This window comes from Triticum urartu, chromosome 2A (assembly GCF_056163025.1).
Source record: "Triticum urartu cultivar PI428250 chromosome 2A, HENAU_Tu73, whole genome shotgun sequence".
Lineage (NCBI taxonomy): Eukaryota > Viridiplantae > Streptophyta > Magnoliopsida > Poales > Poaceae > Triticum > Triticum urartu.
The window spans coordinates 694337903-694357551 of record NC_141874.1 but is presented as its reverse complement, the minus strand read 5'-3'; the positions used below and the strand labels follow the sequence as shown (position 1 = coordinate 694357551).

At 42.7% G+C, this 19649-nt stretch overlaps 2 protein-coding genes and 2 pseudogenes across 2 annotated transcripts; all 4 read left to right on the top strand.

Annotated features, from left to right (window-relative positions):
- Positions 1-830, top strand: part of LOC147986840 (uncharacterized) — a 37038-nt pseudogene extending 36208 nt beyond the window's left edge.
- Positions 831-1062: 232 nt separating this feature from the next.
- Positions 1063-5553, top strand: LOC147986839 (uncharacterized; annotated as a pseudogene).
- Positions 5554-5648: 95 nt separating this feature from the next.
- Positions 5649-10196, top strand: LOC147986838 (uncharacterized). Its single transcript, XM_087540167.1, has 9 exons — positions 5649-6057; positions 7210-7954; positions 8121-8201; positions 8362-8457; positions 8831-8941; positions 9095-9193; positions 9352-9489; positions 9573-9736; positions 9821-10196. The coding sequence occupies exons 1-9, from the start codon at positions 5674-5676 to the stop codon at positions 10121-10123; spliced, it is 2121 nt and encodes a 706-aa protein (XP_087396293.1). The 5' UTR covers positions 5649-5673; the 3' UTR covers positions 10124-10196.
- Positions 10197-15761: 5565 nt separating this feature from the next.
- Positions 15762-18710, top strand: LOC125539797 (uncharacterized). Its single transcript, XM_048703316.2, has 5 exons — positions 15762-15780; positions 15862-15973; positions 16075-16190; positions 16263-16344; positions 18298-18710. Exons 2-5 carry the CDS (start codon positions 15910-15912, stop codon positions 18549-18551), a joined length of 516 nt encoding a protein of 171 aa, XP_048559273.1. The 5' UTR covers positions 15762-15780; positions 15862-15909; the 3' UTR covers positions 18552-18710.
- The last annotated feature ends 939 nt before the right edge of the window (positions 18711-19649 follow it).

Sequence of the window (19649 nt, the reverse complement as noted above, 5' to 3'; positions counted from 1 at the left end):
CATAACAAAAATCCAAACTTGGAAAGGTTTTCATACGTAGATTCAACTCACGAGTGAAACTTGAGTGGTATTATATGCCACTATTACCATTGCAAAATATTATGCTAATGTATCATATATCTCATATTGTATTGCAAAGGGAGAAGTACCAGCCATTAGTAAAGGACCAATCATGGTATGTCATAAGAAACAGTATAACACTATGGGCATGGTGGATAATAAGCAAAATGTCAAGGTAAAGGAAGAGGATGAGGAATATATGAATACAAAAGTGAAAAGGAAGCAAAATAAAGATGAAGGTGTGATAAGAAAATAGAGGAGAAGCAAAATTCCTCGAAGAGGAAGATGGCTAAGTACAAGGAGGAGAAAGAGAATAAATCAAGAGTTGTTGATAAGAATGATGATAAGGAGAAGGAGAGGGAGGATCGGAGGAAATGAAAGGGAAATGAGAAGAATGTGAAGTCACATAAGGAAAGAAAGGAGGAGAATGAGAATGAGAAAGAAGAGCAAGAGCAGCGAGAAATTCAAAAGGAGAAAGAGGAGGAATAAAAGGAGATAAATGAGCAGAAGGGAAGGAAGGAGATCGATAAAGAGGAAGAGGGGTGAAAGAAGAGGCGTGAGAAAGACCAGGATGGCAAAAAAATCGCCCACTTATTTAGGGCATTGACGTCCCATTCATTTATGGACACATGGCAAGTTTTCTTGATCACCAACAAACAAAAGAGACTAACTCATTTTAGCTATTCCATTTTTAACTGCCATATTTTGCATGATTGCTGTGAAGGTTATCTTTTCCATTGTGGTTCAATTTTAGAAATTGTGCTCTCTAATTGTATAGATTTAAAACGATAGATATATCTATTTCACCCAATAGATTCTTTGTTCAATTAGTGATTGATATGTTTCAAACATGGACTATACAATGTTTTCTGCCGTTGAGAAGGATAAACAAGATAACATATCCAAAATATAAACTACTTCATGAATGTTGATATTTTTGTGTAGATTATAAATAAAAGAGACATATGTAACATTTCCGCAAAATATAATGTCAATTGAGCGATGACTGATAGCTTGGAAATAATTAGTACATGTAGTACTTTATTTATTGGTATGAGATGGCTTGATTTTGTAAAATGATTCTTGTATTCTTGTTATCATGCTAACGTTTGTCTATGTGCACATCGAACTGTAAGAAGAATCAGAGCATCGTCCACCCAAGAAGTCCAAGGCTAAGGTGATATGGTTGCCATCTCGTGATTCATCTTCTAAGGCAGCAGCATCAAGTGATAATTTGGCAGGTAATTAAGAATAGCCGTACAATGGATTGATTTCATATTAGCTATTGTGTTGGCTAAATGTTGTCAAATGATTCATAGGCTCTTGTTATCTACCTAACCTATATGCACATCCATTGTAAGCAGAGTTGGCCAGTCGTCCATCCAAAGAATACAAGGTTGAGGGCAAAAGCTCTGCTGCTCCCTTAATTGTTTATACCAGGTATGTTGCTTCAGCATCTAAAAGAGTTCCCTTCAAAAAAGCGTCTGAAGGAGCAGCGTCAAGTGAAAATTTGGATAGTATCTAAGAAGCCTCGGATGTAGAATCGAATTCAAAATGAGTAGTCCTACTTGTTTTACGCACACACATATATATTGGCTTAAGATGGCTTAGATGTTGTGTTAGTCTTGGCTCTGCTAGCTAGATATAGCTGTCTTATACTATAAAATGGTTCATATCTATATCCTCTTGTCATCGAGTTAATGAACTTTGCCCGCATAAAGTTTATACAGGTGTATTCGCACCAGAATCCGTGTGGACGGACTTAACCACGTGGCAGAAATCTTTTGGTAAAAGGCATAGTAAACACAATCAATTTCCAATGTTCAACAAGAGAAATGGTGAAAACCAACCTCACAGAGGTAAAACTTATTTTCTTCCTTCCTTTCTTCTTTCCTTCCTTCCTTGCTCCTGTAAGCGTGCTCTTCTATTATACTGCTAGTACTAATTCGAACAAACTTGAAGTGAACTATCTTGATATAAGTCTGCATCTTTTTATACTAGTTGTAATCTAGTTTATGGGAAGGCTGGGATAAACGTTGCACCAAAAAAAGGCTCACGTCCCACTTTATATATAAAGCAATGATCATGCAAACCAAGCCATACAACACGAACCAGCAATACACGCGCACAAGGCTAGATAGAAGGGTCTTAAGGACAACTACACAACCCCGAAAACTTGAAGCACACTACACGAGGAAGCAACTTGGAGACGTCGGAGCTCTCAACCGTGAACGAGTCACCGCGAAGAGATGAAGTCGTGCACGACGAGCCGGGTACTTCAAGGGCGCGCCATCAAGAAGGGCAAGACATTGGAGCGCCGCCACCGCCTGATCCAAGGATCAAGGTTTCCCTCGAAGCAACATGAAGGACGAAGAGTAGCCACGACAACGCCTTCAACAAGGAAATGACGCCCATAGCCGATGCCGCCGTCGTCCTGGTAGAGCCAGAGCAGGCTTCCACCCCGGCAAGCACTTCTCCTTCAGAACATAGTACAACAGGCTACGGCTCCTGCGCCAACGCCACCGACAACCGGACTCTGGCTACCACGCCGCCCACATGGCATGTCACCTAGTCAATACCCGAGCCGCGAGCTCTGCCCCTAAGCACCGCAGCTCCCACCACCAAGGCCGCCGCCCTGGCATCCATAGCTCCAACTCCACCCTCGCCCCACGCTTGCAACCAAGATGACAAAAGAGACGGGCGGGAAGGCACCACCTTCCCAACCCCTGGACAACTCCCAAGACCACACTCACCCCCGGTCTAGACATCTCTAGCCTCCACCGCCCCACCTTGCGCCTCCGGGCAAAGGCGAGCTCCCCAGTAGCGCACCACCACTAGACAGGAGGCAAGGATGATGTCAAGGCACCCCTGCCGATAGAACATCCCTCAACGGTGGGCGAAATTGGAAAAGTCCAGCCCTTTGGGCACCCTGCACACGCCTATCTTGGGGATGGAGTGGACCCGCTCTCAGATCGACACCGCCACCGAATACCGCGCCATCCACCACCGCTACATCTGCCGTGAGCAGCAGGTGTCGCAACTCCCTCGACGAGGGCGGCCACGAAGGCAGCGGCGGCCTTGCCGCACCTAGATCTGGGTTGCCAGCCTCGGCCGCCGCAGCCCCGCCCCCACCACGTACCTGGGCTCCTCGACGCCACTGGCTCCTGCCCGACGCCCACTAAGATCCGCCGCCTCATCACGCCGCCGACACACGCAGATCAGGCGAGGTCCGCTATGCTGCCGCCACCAGCCACGAGGTTGGGAGAGCTGGGCGGGGATTGCGCAGGGGTCCGCTCCGCAGCCACCTTCCTTGGAGGCCGCCCGGACTTTGCAGGTGGCGCCTCCGGCGGCTACACAACGAGAAGGGGGAAGAAGGGGAGTCGGCGGCACGCAAGGATCCCCCCCCCCCCCCCGTATCGCCAGACGCGGGAGAATTACTATTACAATCCCGGGATAAACGTCGCAGAGGCGTCCAGTAACTCAAAGGGAGAAGGAAGACGCCATGAAGAAGACGCGGAGGTTCAAATCCGAGAGGCCCTCCGCCGTCAAGGAAATGAAGCACATCGATGTCTAAGCCTCCTGAGTCACAATGCACATGTTCAAAGCCAAGCATTTAGTATCTCTTTCTTTTTACTCTCTGTATTACTTGTTGACAATACTCATATGTACTACTATTTGACTCCATTGCTCGCTTACTGATCGACTTGGGACACTTTAGATCATCCCAAACATGTTCATCGAAAATTTCCTCCCGAAGGACAGCAGGAAGATGACGCTGTGGGACCCGCAGGCGAAGCCATGGAAGGTGCGGGACGAGTATACCAGCGGCGTGTGCCCCCGTGCGGCATTCAACACCGGGTGGGGCGTGCTCGTCATGGAGAACAACCTGGAGAGGTGGGACGTGTGCATCTTCGAGCTCCTGGGCCATGACTACAACATCAAGCTGCACATCTACAGGGCCGTGCCGGAGATGACCCCTGCGTCATCGCCACAAACCCAGTCACAGACGAGTGATTGTGTGCCTGAAAGTGGCAGACATGTTATATTGTCGTTGTCAAAACATAACGTTTGGAATTATGTGTTTCCGTTTGTTCGCCGTGACCTAGGGTTTTTCCCTTGCCCCGAATTCCCTTTTATATGTTATGTATATATATGTAATCCCGAAATATTTGAAAGTTCCATCCAGCCGCCGGGCCGCCGCCCCAACCCATATAAATCTCATCGAGATCTTCTCCCGTCCTCACAACCAACGAACCTCCATCTAAATCCACATCCAGATCTTCTCCCGTCCTCTCCTTCGAATTTGAATCGATCGAACACCCCTTGGAGAGGCCTGTATTCTGATCCATCGAGATCGCGATTGGTTCACTGCTACGCGCTTGGTAAGCCCTACTACGGTATATCTGATCTATGCTAGATCAACAAAATCTTTAGCTTTTCAATCACCTTGGCGTTCTGCAAATCCATGGTGTGCATCGTGATTTTGTTCTTTCCACCCCAAGAAATGGTGTTCGTTGTTCCTACATGATTTAGTTCAGCGTAGATTCAACTTGTGGGATATAATTAATTACAGGTTTTACCGGTTGACAAGATTGAATTCCTTCTTCTCTCGCCCTGGGCGTATATTCCTAATGATGCATTCGGTTTTATGCTACCTCTTCTCCAGTGATAGTCGTTGTGTTGCTAGTTAGGCCATACTTTTCTTGTCTCAAGACAAGGATGGTGCAAATTTGAATCATCCATATATGCATGCTCTTGATTTCCTGAATTTGCACAAGAATGGTCGAATTTGTAAATCTCTTCAAGAAAAATAAATGTGTTAATTTGGCAAATACTCCAAAAGGATAAAAAAAGGGGACCACTGTTAATGGATAGATCAGACAGGGTATCAAAACCGCATTACCTAGCGACATGGATATATACAGATATACAAGTATGCCGCGACACAAAATTATGTGTGCATGTAGCCACTATATATATATGTTAATATGTATGTATGTATACTTGTGTGCACCGTTAAAGCATCGTTAGGGCAAAAGTGTGTCGTTGCCCGCCTCAGCCTTTCTAGATACACCCAGCACAACCTCACCTCGCCCTGCTCAGCAAGAGGTGGGGCGGAGGTCTAGCCGAAAAGATTAGCTTAGTAGAAGCGTGAAGTAGTGCCAAGGGCGACCCATCTCTCGTGCCGTGGCGGCGTGGCCACAGCCATGCCCAGGCAGCGGCGAGCGACTTTTTTATTCTCCTGTGAGGTCAGCCACCATGTATTTCCTTTGTAGCTCCGCCACTGCTTGTGTGTCCAACATTCAAATATAAATATGGGATAGATTTTGTTCTTTTTCCATCCCTCAAGAGCTTATATAGTAATTATATTTATGTTGATTGTTAGTTTTATAACAAAGGAGTCTGTAGGAGTGTTCTTGAAAATAAGTAATGCAGTTGGGAATATCCAATGCAAACAAACTTGTGTTTTATGTAGATTCAGCTCTCGAGTAAAACTTGAGTATATATATACATCATTGTTACCTTCGCCAAAAGTGTTATACTAATATATGCATATATTTCTCCTATTGTATTGCAGAGACAGAAGTGTGTGGCATATGTAAAGGTCCAATCATGGTACACCATCAAAAGCAATATAGCACTATGGGTATGATAGATGATAAGCAGAATGTGAAAGTGAAAGAAGAGGGTGGTGAAAATACGAATGCGAAAGAGAAAAAGAAACAAAGCAAAGATGAAGGTGATAAGAAAAAGGAGGTGAAGAAGATGACTAAGTATAAGGAGAAGAAAGAGAGAACGAGGGGTAATGACAAGGATAATGAGAAGGAGAAGGAGAATCAGAGGAAAAGGAAAGAAAATGAGAAGAAGATGAGGGCACATAAGGAAAGAGAGAAGAAGGAGAATGATAAAGAGGAGGAGTTGAAGGAGCAGAATGACACAAAAAATTGCCCACAGTTCTTTAGGTTCCTAATGACCAGTTCATCTATGGAACAAGAGGTAAGTTTTCTTGATTCATAACAGAAATTAAGGAGACTAACCCATTTTTGGTCCTCCATTTTTATGTATCGTATTTTCATGATTGTTGTGAAGGTTCTCTTTCCGTTTGCTGTCCACTTTAGGAATGGTGCTTACTAATTTGACAAAGTTAAAATGGTACATATTTCATCAGAATTTTTGTTCGATTAGTCATTGATATTTTTCAAATATGGACTATACTATGTGGTCTGACTTTGAAAAGGAATAAAAGAGAGATAACATATCCGCAACATATATGAGTATGTCATCCAATATATAAACTAGTTCATCAAAGTTGATTTTATTCGTATTTATAGTTTTGTAGATTGTAAAGAAAAGAGACACATGTAAATTTTTCCCCAAAATATAATGCCAAGTGAGAGTGACCGAGACAATATATGCTTGTTTGGATAGGGGCTTGGACCCAAGCCTTGAATTCGTTTAGACTGATTATTTACACCATTAACTATTACCAAACTCTTGAAATCAATCTCCAACACTACTATCAAACATGTCACTACTAAAGGGGCAGAACTGATCGCTTTTGATGGGTGCCAGGATCAGCACTAATCTGTTGTCTGTGGAGACTCATCCATCACTCGTGGGATAGAGCCCATCGGTGGAGTGCCTATGTTTTAAATAGCGGGCTATGGCATTTAGCGGCGACCCTTAAAAACAGCTATAGCGGGCTATAGGGGAGCTATAGCGGCAAATTGTACGTGAAATCATTTAGCGGCAACACCCTCAAACAGCTATAGCGGAGCTATAGCGGGGCTATAGCCGGCTATTTAAAACTATGTAAGACACGGACAGTCGCTCGTCACTGACCATGTCAGCACTCTGACGTATATATGACCGTCCTTATGTGGTGACAAGTTAAATGCTATGTATTCATAGCATGCAGCACATATCATTTTTCACTATAACAAACATTTCATATATTCAGAACATTTGCTTGAAAGATTCTGAAAAACTGCATCATCACATAGACAGAAACTCATTACACATTCATCTGAACATAAAATCCATCGGCCATTTGTAAGACATAGCACACAACCTTTTTATATTATTTTTTAGTTTTGGGTTGTGCTCGACATACTTAGTCATTGATTTATATGATAACATATGTTGCAGACAATTCCCGAAGACTGCCACAAATACTTGGAAGAGTGTACAGGAACAGTTTCACTGAGAGGTCCAAGCGGAAATTTATGGCCCGTAGAGCTGGCTAAAATCTCCGGGGAGCTATGCTTTGCACGTGGATGGAAGGAGTTCCTCTGCGACCATCGCATCGTGTATGGCTACCTGCTGGTTTTCCGTTACGATGGGAACTCACAGTTCTCAGTCACGGTATTCTTGCCATCATCCTGCGAGGCACCGTATGCGTTTCTAGCCCAGCCGCAGCGCATGGGCGCCACCGCTGTGGCAGCAAAGGATGAGAATGGGCACACGGGCACCAATGCAGATGGTACTGCCCCGCAAGAAGAAGACTCTCACATTGGCACAGGTGCAGATGGTACTCCACAAAATGAAGGAGAAGAAGAAGATGCTTCAGAAGAATATGAAGGGAGCGACAACATGAGTGTCGATGCTGACGGCGCTGGTCCACAAAAGGAAGAAGAAGATGCATTATCAGAGAATCCGGATAATGAGGAAGAAAGTGAATGGCGCAGCGCACCATCGCAGCAACAGAAGGAGGATCAAGACAAGATCGACAATGGTTTTGTGGTCGGGAAGAGGACTAGGTTCAGGAAGGTTGATGATATCATGACAGAAGTGGTCCGATCCAAGAAGTCCAAGGCTAAGGAAGGGAAAAGACATGAAGCTCAATCTAGTGATTCGAAGTCTGAAGGAGAAGCATTAGGTGACAGTTTAGAAAGTAATTAAGAAGAACCCTCCCACACTGATCGATTGATTTCAAAATTATTAGTACCACTTCTACTTTTTACATATATGTTGGTTTGAAATGGTTTAATGTTGTCAAATAATTCTTATGATGGTTTTATCGAGCTAATTGTGACTGTGTGCACATCAATTAAAAGCAGAATCGGGGCTTCGTCCACCCAGGAAGTCCAAGGCTACTGAGGAGAAAAGGCCTGAAGCTCCATCAGGTGATAGTTTGGCAGGTAACCAAGAATAACCCTCCGATGGATGATTGATTTCAAAATAATTGATAGTACTACTTTTTACATACATATTGGTGTGAGATGGCTTGGTGTTGTAAAATGATTTATGTGCTCTTGTTATCGAGCTAACATGTACATGTGTCCACATCGATGTAAGCAGAATTGGTCCATTGTTCACCCAAGAAGTCCAAGGCTGAGGGGAAAAGGTCTACTGCTTTAGCTTCTAAAGGAGCAGCATCAAGTGACAGATTGAAAGGTAATTAAGAGGAAGCCTCTGATCGAGAATCGGTTTCAAAATAAGTAGAATTTTTCTTGCAGGTAAAAAAGTATTACTTGTTTCACACACATGTATTAGTTTGGGATGGCTTAAATGTGTGTCAGTTTTCGTTCTGCTATCTAGATAGCAATGGTCTTGTACCGTAAAATGATTCCTATATAAGCATTAGGTGACAGTTTAGCAAGTATTAAGAAGAACCCTTCCACACTGATCGATTGATTTCAAAACTATTATTACCATTACTTTTTACACGTATATTGGTTTGAAACGATTTAATGTTGTAAAATGATTCTTATGCTCTTTTTATGGAGCTAACCTGTGTCTCTGTGCACATCAATCCAATTATAAGCAGAATCAAAGCGTTGTCCACCCAGGAAGCCCAAGGCTGCGAAGGGGAAAAGGCCTCAAGGTCCATGTGGCCATTCGGAGTCTGAGGGAGCAGAATCAGGTGACAGTTTGGCAGGTAACTAGAATAACCCAATCAATGATTGATTTCAAAATAACTGGTACTACTTTTTACGTATATATTGCTATGAGATGGCTTGGTGTTGTAAAATGATTTCTGTGCTCTTATTATCGTGCTAAAATGTACATGTGTGCATATTGATGTAAGCAGAATTGGTCCGTCGTCCACCCAAGAAGTCCAGGGCTGAGGGGAAAGGGTCTGCTGCTTCATCAGCTTCTAAAGGAATGACGTCAAGTCACAGTTTGGCAGGTAATTAACTTGAAGCCTCCGATCGAGTATTGGTTTGAGATGGCTTAAATGCTGTGTCAGTTTTGACTCTGCTATTTAGATAGCAATGGTCTTCTCCGCTGAAAAAAGATAGCAATGGTCAATTGGTCATGTCATCGAGCTAACTTGCGCGCATATAGTTCATACAGGTGTACTTGCGCCAGAATCCGTATGCAAGGACTTAACCAAATTACACAAATCTTTTGGTAAAAAATATAGTATGAAGGCTCAGTTCCCGATGTTCAATAACAGCAATAGTGAAAACCAACCTGGTAGAGGTAAATCTTCTTCCTTCCTACGCTGATTACAACAAAATTTGAACTGAACTATCTTAGTAATTTGCATCTTCTTTTATACTTAGTTATCGTCAAGGTTCAGAGAAGGCCGGAATTAAAGTCGCAGAGACGTCAAGTAACCCAAAGGGACAAGGAATATGCTATGGACAGGGCACAGAGGTTCCAATCCAAGAGGCCCTTCGTGATCAAGGAAATAAAGCACACCGATGTCTATGTGTCGTACTTCATGGTAATTGATCGAATTCTTCTCTGGATGGATACACATATTCTAAAACTGCATTGCTCGCTTACTGATCGACCTGGGACACTGCAGATCATTCCAGAAATGTTCGTTGAAAATTTCCTCCCGAAGGAAAGCAGGAAGATGACGCTGTGGGACCCACAGGCGAAGCCGTGGAAGGTGTGGTACGAGTACACCGGCGGGGAGTGTCCCCGTGCGGCGTTCAGCGCCGGGTGGGGCGCGCTCGCCATGGAGAACTACCTGGAGAACAGGGACTTGTGTGTGTTCGAGCTCCTGGATGATGACTACAACATCAAGCTGCACGTCTATAGGGCCGTGCTGGATATCACCCCCTTCGCCCTGGCCCCAAAACATCATCAACAGGGTTGTGCATAGCCCTTTGTTTTTGTTCTAGTATATCGTTGATGATGGAGGTGTGTGTTGGTGACTATTTTGTTGAATTATTATCAGATCATATTACTTGGTGAATCGTGTTTTTGGCTGTTTTATTGAATATTGGCATTCATTGCTTTTCTTGTCGTAGCAAATATCAATATATATGTGATTTCTTTACAGAGAAAGCCATTAGATAGCTCTTTTTTACTGCATTGTTGATCAAAAATGGTACAAGAAAGTTCGGCAGTTCAGTCCAATTAAGGCACATTTCTTCTTGCGTCACTCGCTTAAGTACGGGATGCCAGATCTCTTAAAACTTTTTTTGAGGAAAGCTGTCATGGGCTCATGGCCGATTTTATTGATCAGGATTCAAAGATATATCATTTTCTAAGGCAGCCAAAATCAGGAGGATCGTCAAGCCATTGATGGTTACCCTCGGTAAACTTTGCCAGATTATGAGTAGCCCTATTGGCCTCCCTAGGGGAATGTGAAAAAACTACACGAGAGAAATTGTGACAAAGAAAAGTACACTCTTCATATATAGCAGCCGCCACACCTAGAGAGTTTCCGCCATTGTGCATGAAACTTCCATGCAATCACTTTCAACTAATAGTCTATTGCACCCTACGTTCCCAGCAAGAATCAAACCGTCTCGAAGGGCGGTAGCTTCAACAGTAGGGGCATCCAGTGGCGGACCTCGAGTTTGACGACAGGGGGTGCTAACCTTATCACTTACAATAAAAGTACCATGTATAACCATAAAAAATTATCAGTTTAGCATTTTAACCCTATAATACACATAGAATTAGACTAATTACTACTAGGTAAAAAAAGTTTAGCATTTTGGAGGGGATGCATGGCACCCCCACTAGATGAGCCACTGGGGGCATCATCAACAAATGGGAGGTTCCAGCTTCCTCCTATGACAGGAACAACATGATGATCCCGGACGAATGTGCATGTCCATCCCGAGCCAGTGTCCTCGTTGAAGGTAGCGTCAACATTCAGATTTACAAAATCTTCAGGTGGTTTAATCCATCCTTGTCTAACAATCTGAGCACTACTCAATTTGTTAACTCTTGCAAAAAAAAAATTTTGAGACCAACTCTTGCAAAATTTAATGCCAGCACAGAGATAGACTGGGCCGATTTAACCGGCGCTTGCAAGCTGTCACCATGAGTACATTTCCTTCGCTCCCACCAAGCATACCAGGCAACAACAACGACTAGATCACACCTTCAAACACCTACCAGATACGGTGCAGCATTCTCATCCATTAGCAGTCGCTCGAGAGGCCCAATTCCATCAGCCACTTCAAAGCAAGTGTCTTCAATAATTTGCATCATTCCAAGGCATGACCATATACATTGAAGAAGACATGATTCATACTTTCACAGTCCACTGAACATATAGGGCATTGGCTAAAATTCTGCATATGCCGATTTGCAAGGCCAACATAGGAAGGAATCGCCCCATATAAAGCACGCCAACAATGTATCTTCACCTTAACAGGTGTTTTCAAGGCCCACAAAGCTCTCCAGATAGGGTTGGTCGACGAAGAATTATTAGGCCTTGTCATCCGTAGTTTTCGACCATGCTGATTATCGCATTCAATATAATAAGCAGACTTGACCGTAAAAATTCGATTCTTATTATAGTGCCATGACACAAAATCCTCCATCATCACAATGGCCAGCGGGATTTCAGAATTCTTTCCACGTCAACGGCCCAAAATAGTTCTCTACCCAATGCTTCATCCTATACACGGTTTTCATCATCAATTAGTTCAGCAACCTTTGTAATTACTATATTTCCTCTCCTTGTCATTAATTACCTTCCTAGTTGGCCTGCTAGGAATCCAACAATCATTCCAAATATCAATTTTATTACCATCTCACACCCTCCAAATATGTCATCTTTTAAAAGTTCGAATTCCTGCCCAAATGCTTTGCCAAGTGTATAGGAGCTTCCCTTTTTCAGTTCACAATTTAATAGAACACCTGAGGGAAAATACTTAGCACGAAGAACTTGGGCGCATAAAGAATTTGGCGCACAAAGCAACCTCCAACATTGTTTTTACAAGATAGCAAGATTGAAACTCTCCAAATCCTTGAAACTCATACCTCCTTGTTTCTTTGGGATACACATTTTCCACCATGCAAACCAGTGCATATGCTTCTGTTGGTCAACATATCCCCACTAGAATTGGGACATTGCAGAGATTATCCCTTTACAAATCCGTTGGAAAACCTGCAAACTGACATGACATATGTTGGTATAGCTTGAATGATGGATTTCAATAATGTTTCCTTTTCGCCAAAAGATAGCATTTTTTCCTTCCAACTGTAGAGAAGTATGCAAACTCTATCAATAAGATACTGAAATTGTTTGAAAGGGGGTATTATTTTCTTAGTTCTCTATCAACTTGACAACTTGTAGGCTTTGATAAAACAGTCCACTTGTGAGCCGTCAGACCCCGTTTTGTCCCTTCTACTGAAAACAAGGGTTTGGCTGATTTTCTGAAACAAAATATACACTTATTTGTTACTATTAATTTGAACTGGATCACGCCAACAATTTTGAAATGGAGGAAGTACTATTTTATTCTAGCTGAGACATCAATAATAACAACGTTCCCGGTATGGGCCCCTCATAGAAGAGATTAAGGAGCTTCTTGACTCTCGGGATGAATTTCGTTTGTGTTGGGCTAGGCATTGCGCAAATCGCGCAGCACATAATCTAGCTAGGGATGGTTGCCTTAATAAGTTGTGCAAGATCTGGTTTTCAATTCCCCCCTCTTGTATTCATGACATTGTTGTGGGTGAAGCCGCTTAGTTAATAAATTGGCAGCGATGTTCCCTAAAAAAACGCCGGGTGACAAGAAACTCACTTTCCCTGGTCGTCCTAGATACCTTTTGTGTGCCACAAAATAATACTTGAATCTTTGCCAAGAAGTGAAGAAACCAGGCACATCAAAACTATAATTTCTTCAAATTACATTATCTGTGTTACTAGTGGAGAAAACTGTTGACAAATCTTCATATAGTGCCAACGCTGATTTTTTAATTACCTGAAAGATTCTTGAAATGTATTTCCTAGTCACTCTTGACTTCTCTTTCGAAGTGAATCACTCTTGATTTCTACTGCGGGACTATATATCATTATCTCTTTCCTTAGGTCCATGAATTACCCCACTAATATGTATAACAAATTTGCCCGCTTATTTTATCCCGGTCGTAGAACTTAGAATGACACAATCCCTTGTCAAAATGCATCCTTCTAGACACCTCTAATTTGAACATACCAAAGATCGAAAATGGTGTCCTGGACAAAAATTGTAGGATGCTCCAAATTCATCTTTCAGTATGAACTATGACTAAGGAGAAGCATTAACATTGACACCCACAAACTCTGTGAGGTATGCACATCAATCCTTTAGACACAGTTCATCAATCTGTCATTACACATCCCGTGTTTGATTCATGCTGCACGAGACGAGGTCATGGTACCTGGTTGATACATCTTTGTCATTTCTAGTTCTCATATTTGAATATCGTAATCTACTGCTATAGAGACACAGCCTGTGAGTTTCTCGTTTATGAGAAGTAAGTGACAACTTACCCCCTGATGTACCTTTCCGTCTAGCTAGGCCTTGCAAACTAACCTAAATAATTTCATCTGCCAAGTACAGCCTCATTTCTTGCACGTAGATAGACTCCGGACTAAATAAATTTCCACAGGAGGAGCCCCCACCAGGAAAATCAAGATCGTCTACAACACATCCTTCCCCCACTCAACGCCACCACAGCGAGCCGACGGGCAAAGTCCACACGATGTCAACGACAGGCAGGGAGTTCCTACTTGTGGATGGTGTCCTGATGCATTCATGTATGTAGTCCATATGAAAATATGTTGGAAAATTAGGCAAATTCATGGTTAGTTCTATTAAATAATTTACGACTAGAATGGTAATTAGCATGCGAAGCTCTAGCATACTGGATTGTCGAAACAACAACATCGCTCATGCAACAACTATCATAATTAAAGACAAGATCAGATCACGGTACACGTACTAATTGTCCGTAGATGAAGTTGCCATGACTGTTGCAGGAGCGACGATGTTGTTGACGTCGATGTTGGTGGTGACAACTTGTCCCGTGTTCACGAACTTCCGCAATCGCGTGGAGCGCTTCCCGAAAACCTTATTCACCATCTTCCGGTGTAGGATCAAAAGGGTGAGAGATTTCGAAGACCTGCTCTCCCATTGCCGGCGATCGGGGTGGAGTAGACTACGGTGATGGCGCAAGTAGAGAGAGGAGGCAAAACCCTAACTCGATTTCGGTGTGTCTTTGGGCATGGCCGGTAGCAGTATATATAATATATAGGACCAGAGGCAGTATCGTGCGGTGATCACGATCACAAACCTACTTTGGATTCTACGTTGTATACTTACCAAACAAGAAATAATTAACTTGTCACCAATACATCAAAAAATAAAACTGTAAAAGAAAGTTGCACCTATGCAAGGCAATGGACCGGTTTTCGGCAGACCATTCACGCATAGGTCGCATGTGTGCGCCGCCCCTGTCCGGCTAGGCAAGTGAGGGCGCTTGTGGTCTTCTATTTCTCTCCTCAACACGCCACATAAAGTGGCCAAGAGAACCCACTATATATAGAGGTCTCACACCTCCTCAACTTCCGGGACGAGATTAAACATTAGAGTCACCACTTGTTATTTTACACATGGACCACTTTGAGATTTTAAAAATTGTTAATGGGCCATGCCCATTCAATTCCAATATATTACTAGCATTGACTTGTAAAATAATGACCCGGAAGATTATCCCACAAGTACATGCTTCCTAGGCACTTTTAACTGCGGGACTAAAACTATTAGATCATGATAAGTGGCATACGTGTGGCACGGACACATGATAATTTCGAACGTTTTTTATGCTAAGTTTAGTAATGCGAGGATGGCAACTTTAGTTGTGAAGCATGCCAATTTCCTTTTCGGATTCAGTCTTTTTTTGTTGTTTTCCTTTTCAAATTGCAACTTTAACTGTAAAAATGTTAGGTCCAGATTATTTCATACCATACGTGTGGAACTTATCATTTGGGAAACTATTTTCACGCTTTCCGAGATTCAAGTTTGATCGTAAATTTAACCAACGAGACGGACTGTGGCGGGAACAAGAATTATACCACGGAATTATAGTATATTTTTTGTTCCCGACGCAGTCGGTCTCGTTGGTTAAATTTACGGTCAAACTTGGATCTCGAAAAACACGGGCGCACTATATTGTGAAATGGAGGGAGTAGCATCATGACAAATCCTTTCAGTCCATCTCATCCCTGTCGCAACACTCACAAACCCTGACTAAATACGTCCTAGTAGCTTCTTAATGACAAAATGCAAACACTACCAAAGCTCGAAAAGGACGGGCGGTGACGGGTCAGGAATCGCCGGTACACTCCAGACCATCTTTCAGTAGGAGCTACGGCTAAGGAGGAGCATCAACATCGGCGACCAACCACCCAATCTCCTCTCTGAGGTGGTACGCACATCAGCCTTTCAGACACATTTCACCAATCGGTCATTATTTACACGCCCGACGTCTCATTCCGCACGAGACCATCACGGCATCCGGTTGATAGTACATCTCTGTCACCCATTTCTCGTCCCGATGTTTGCTTCTAAGCTCATCCTTGACTTACTGTGTGTGTTCTCGTCCTAGGAAGGGCGTCCGTGGGCGGCAGCAAGCAGCCAGCAGGGTGCGATCGATATGGCGTCCAACTACAAGATGAAAGGGTTCTTCAAGGGCTTCAAGATCATCTCCCAGATCTTCGGTGAGCGCGTGTAACTAACTAGGACTAGCTAGTGTGGGGGTTTCTGAATTTGGTCGTGCAGAACAGGGACAGACAGGCGTGATCTGAATTTGTTCTTGCAGCGGCCAAGGAGCAGGAGATGGTGATCGGCCGGCCGACGGACGTGAAGCACGTCGCGCACATCGGCTGGAGCAGCTCCACGCCGGGGACGCTCACGGGGAATGCTTCTCCAAGCTGGGTAACCATTTCAGTGCGACCGTACACGCAAATTCTGGTTCCATCTGCCTGCCTGATCACCTTTACTTCCCAGATGAATGTCATCGAGGGGTCGTCTGACTTCTCGTCCTTGGGCTACTTCGCGCCGTCCGCAGGGACGTCCTGGACTTCTCAAGGTATGTTCAAACGTGCAACGCCGCTGTTTTCGTATGGAGTGAGAGCAGTTTTGTGTCTCTTGTCTCGGCATAATTCTCTATTTGGTCTGGCGGCTTCTTGTGATTGTGCCTTGTTTTGGGAAGATTATGATTCATCGTCTGAGACTTTGAGTGTACATGTGCAAACATGGCAACCTGCACTATTTTATGCTGGGCACGAGGCCACGTTCAACAAATTTTATTCGCTTGATCTTGATCTGGTATCCCGAAGCTGCGCCCGGAACACATGTTAGTAAACAATTCGCATGCTAGTGAGCTCTCAACCACCACCCAGTCCACAAGCGTGTTTTGCAGACATTTTGATAAAACTAGCATTTTATTGAAAATTATTAGTACCGATAAAACCAAAGTTACCTTTATCCCTTTTTAAAACTTGAAGGCAAGAGTTTCCCGGTTAATGTGGAAAACCAGGCTAAAACTATAACAACAACCATCCACACCGACCGTCATAGAACATGACAACCCATGGGGAACCACCAGCTTGGCTTACAACATAAACCTCACTCAACCTTCTAGGTGCATGCAAGTGTCACCTTCATCGCTCCTCCACAAACTAGTGGTTCCAACTTCGTTTCAAATGGCCATCGACCATATGTGTGATAGTCCACTTAAGCGCTACCTTTGTCTTCACATTCCAGAATTAAGGGATCACACAAATCATGTTCAAACTATAAAATTGTAGAATTGTTTGGTCAATCTACCGATAAGTTACGTATTTGACAACAACATGCTAGGATACATGTACAACTACCTACAAATGGCAAACATTGTCTGCATTACACGGTTTTCGCATTTTTAGGACATGTTTGGAGCTTCTTCAGTGATCAGACGTATACATTAGGAAAGGGTGTATTTTTGGTCTCTCAGCTACTAGCGAAATCAAATTTTGACCCCTAACTCTATTACTAGAAATCCTTGGTCACAAAAGTGTCAAACACATCTAGGTTCGGTCCTTTGCCCAATCAAAAGGGTTTCAACAATGCCTAGCAGTGGCACATGATAGCTCAGTCAATACAATTTTTTTTAACAAAAATAAGAAAAGTAGGAACGACGGATGGAGGGCATTAAATTAAAGATTTTACTTTTTAGTTCAAAACTCAACAAATTTAGATAAAAACAAGAATACATATTTTTTAAATAGAAATTTAGAAGAAAAATATGGATTTTCTTCAGGAAAGTAGATTTTGTTAAGATTTACAAAAATAATAAATACTTTTTTATAGGAAAACTAGTTTCAACTTTAGAAGCAAAAATCAGGAATATTACCAAAAAAAAGGCCTTAAAATATGTGGAGCCTAAAACACAAAGAAGCGAATTTTTTAAAAAAAACTTTTGAATCTTATTTATCCATGGGTTTCCAAAATCTTTTCCATTGTAATAGACTTTATAAACCCTTACAATCTTTAGTTACTTAATCGAAATGCTTTCGTTTTTCCTTACTTTTGCTATATTTTATTTTCCTATTATTTATGATTGATTTTCCAACCCTCGATGCTAAGTAGGTCGCCAGTAGTGGCGATTCTACTAGGGGGGCTTCGATAGGCTTAAGCCCGCCCTCCGAAAATCCTATTTTAACTAAATATACCACTTGAAAATTATATTGAGGTGTTTTACATGCACCAATTGCAATGCACTTGTTAATTAGATTAAAAACTTATGTTTTGAGCCTGCCCTCCATTGTCATGCTAGATTTGCCACTGGTTAGCACATGTATGAAACCACCGCATCATCAAAGACGCTTTTGGTGAAGTAAGGGACTAGATCTAGACGTTTTGACACTTGAGGGGCCAAAAATTCATGCTTTTAAAATGGAACTAAAATTATTATTATGTAGAAATTGGAAAAAATGGATTTTTTAGTTGTTTTCTTGTCACTGATGAGCGTATAAAACAACTATATGTGACTCTTGGGCAGACTTCGAGCAGCAGCACCAACTCCCACGGGACATGTTGCCTCTCAAGATAGCTTCAGAGATCACCGGGGAAGACGTAGCGGCAGCTCCACGCCCTGATGTTCCACGCCCGCCACCGAGAAAGACAAGGCGAAAGAAGAAAACAACGGTTGGCTCTCTAGTAGATTCGTCAATGCCAAATGATTCATCTACATCAGTCTCGAAGGCAGCAACAGCCGTTACCGATACCATTGACACCAGTGGCGTGATGCAGTGACAGGCAAGGCTGCAAAGTGTGTTTGTAAGTGTGGGTGTGCGGTTCTAAAAAACTGAGAATTGTAAATGTATTGATTTCATAGGTAGCTGAATACAATGGATTGTTCTAAAAGCGTGCATTTCTTTTTTTCTCTTATGATTAATTCATCTTCATTTGTTACTTTCTTCTCATTCGCGGTTTGTGATGCCCATGTTCTTGCAACAAGATGACAGTTCGACTCTACTGATTAACTAAATGATGAAGTACAATCAAACAAGTTGGGATAGCAATGAATATCAAAATATCCTAATAAGATCTAAAGTTTCAACAGGGTCTTTTGATGTCTCCATTTCTAGTTGGATCTGCTTGCATCTCAATATTTCTCGAACCTTCTGATGAAACCCCATAATGAACCAACAAAAATAGGTCAGAAGTTAAAACACGATGACCTAGGACACAATTTTTACAAGGATATGTAATTTTATATCTTTCACCGAAAACTATACAAGAAAAGAGAGAACCAATGATCAAAGCAAACTCGGCATCATAGTTGTCGCTACCGTCACCATGAAGCTTAGGCCTCAATCTGCGTTGTCGGAAAGCCGTTAACCCACCTGGCCGAAATATAATAGTCTCCTCTCCACGGCAGCCATAACATGACGAGATAGAGTTGTGAGACTCTAATTTCTTATTATGTATCTCTACCGCCAAGGCATAGCCGCTATCCCACACAAGACATATATACCTCATAGAGATCCACACTTACCCGTGTTCTCCTAGTGTTGATAAATAGATCACCAAAGACTAGTATGGCAAAAATCGCGTCCCTTGCCCTGCTCCAACCAGATTTGGTTTTTGCCTCACTTTCTCTCTATGGAAGCTTTAAAAAAACACAACAGACGCATTGTAGGCAATCAACATCTGAAATCCTGGCAATCATCAAGAACAAAGCTACTCTTGGGGTGACAATGGTTAGTGTTGATCTCGGAGGAGGAGATGATGTTGTACCTTATTTTCTCTCCTAGTAGTGTGGCTTTTCTAAACATCCTTGTATAGCTACATTTATAACTATGTGTCCTTTCCTGTGTTTTGTGTAATTTGTGGATTGATTTCTTCTCA

Excerpts from the sequence above, each read along its gene's own strand:
- LOC125539797 (XM_048703316.2), top strand. The coding sequence starts at position 15,910 with ATGGCGTCCAACTACAAGATGAAAGGGTTCTTCAAGGGCTTCAAGATC. Across the intron at positions 16,191-16,262 it reads GGAATGCTTCTCCAAGCTGG|ATGAATGTCATCGAGGGGTC; the intron begins GTAACCATTTCA and ends TTTACTTCCCAG. Across the intron at positions 16,345-18,297 it reads GACGTCCTGGACTTCTCAAG|ACTTCGAGCAGCAGCACCAA; the intron begins GTATGTTCAAAC and ends ACTCTTGGGCAG.
- LOC147986838 (XM_087540167.1), top strand. The coding sequence starts at position 5,674 with ATGGTACACCATCAAAAGCAATATAGCACTATGGGTATGATAGATGAT. Across the intron at positions 6,058-7,209 it reads GTTCATCTATGGAACAAGAG|ACAATTCCCGAAGACTGCCA; the intron begins GTAAGTTTTCTT and ends CATATGTTGCAG. Across the intron at positions 8,942-9,094 it reads ATCAGGTGACAGTTTGGCAG|AATTGGTCCGTCGTCCACCC; the intron begins GTAACTAGAATA and ends TGATGTAAGCAG.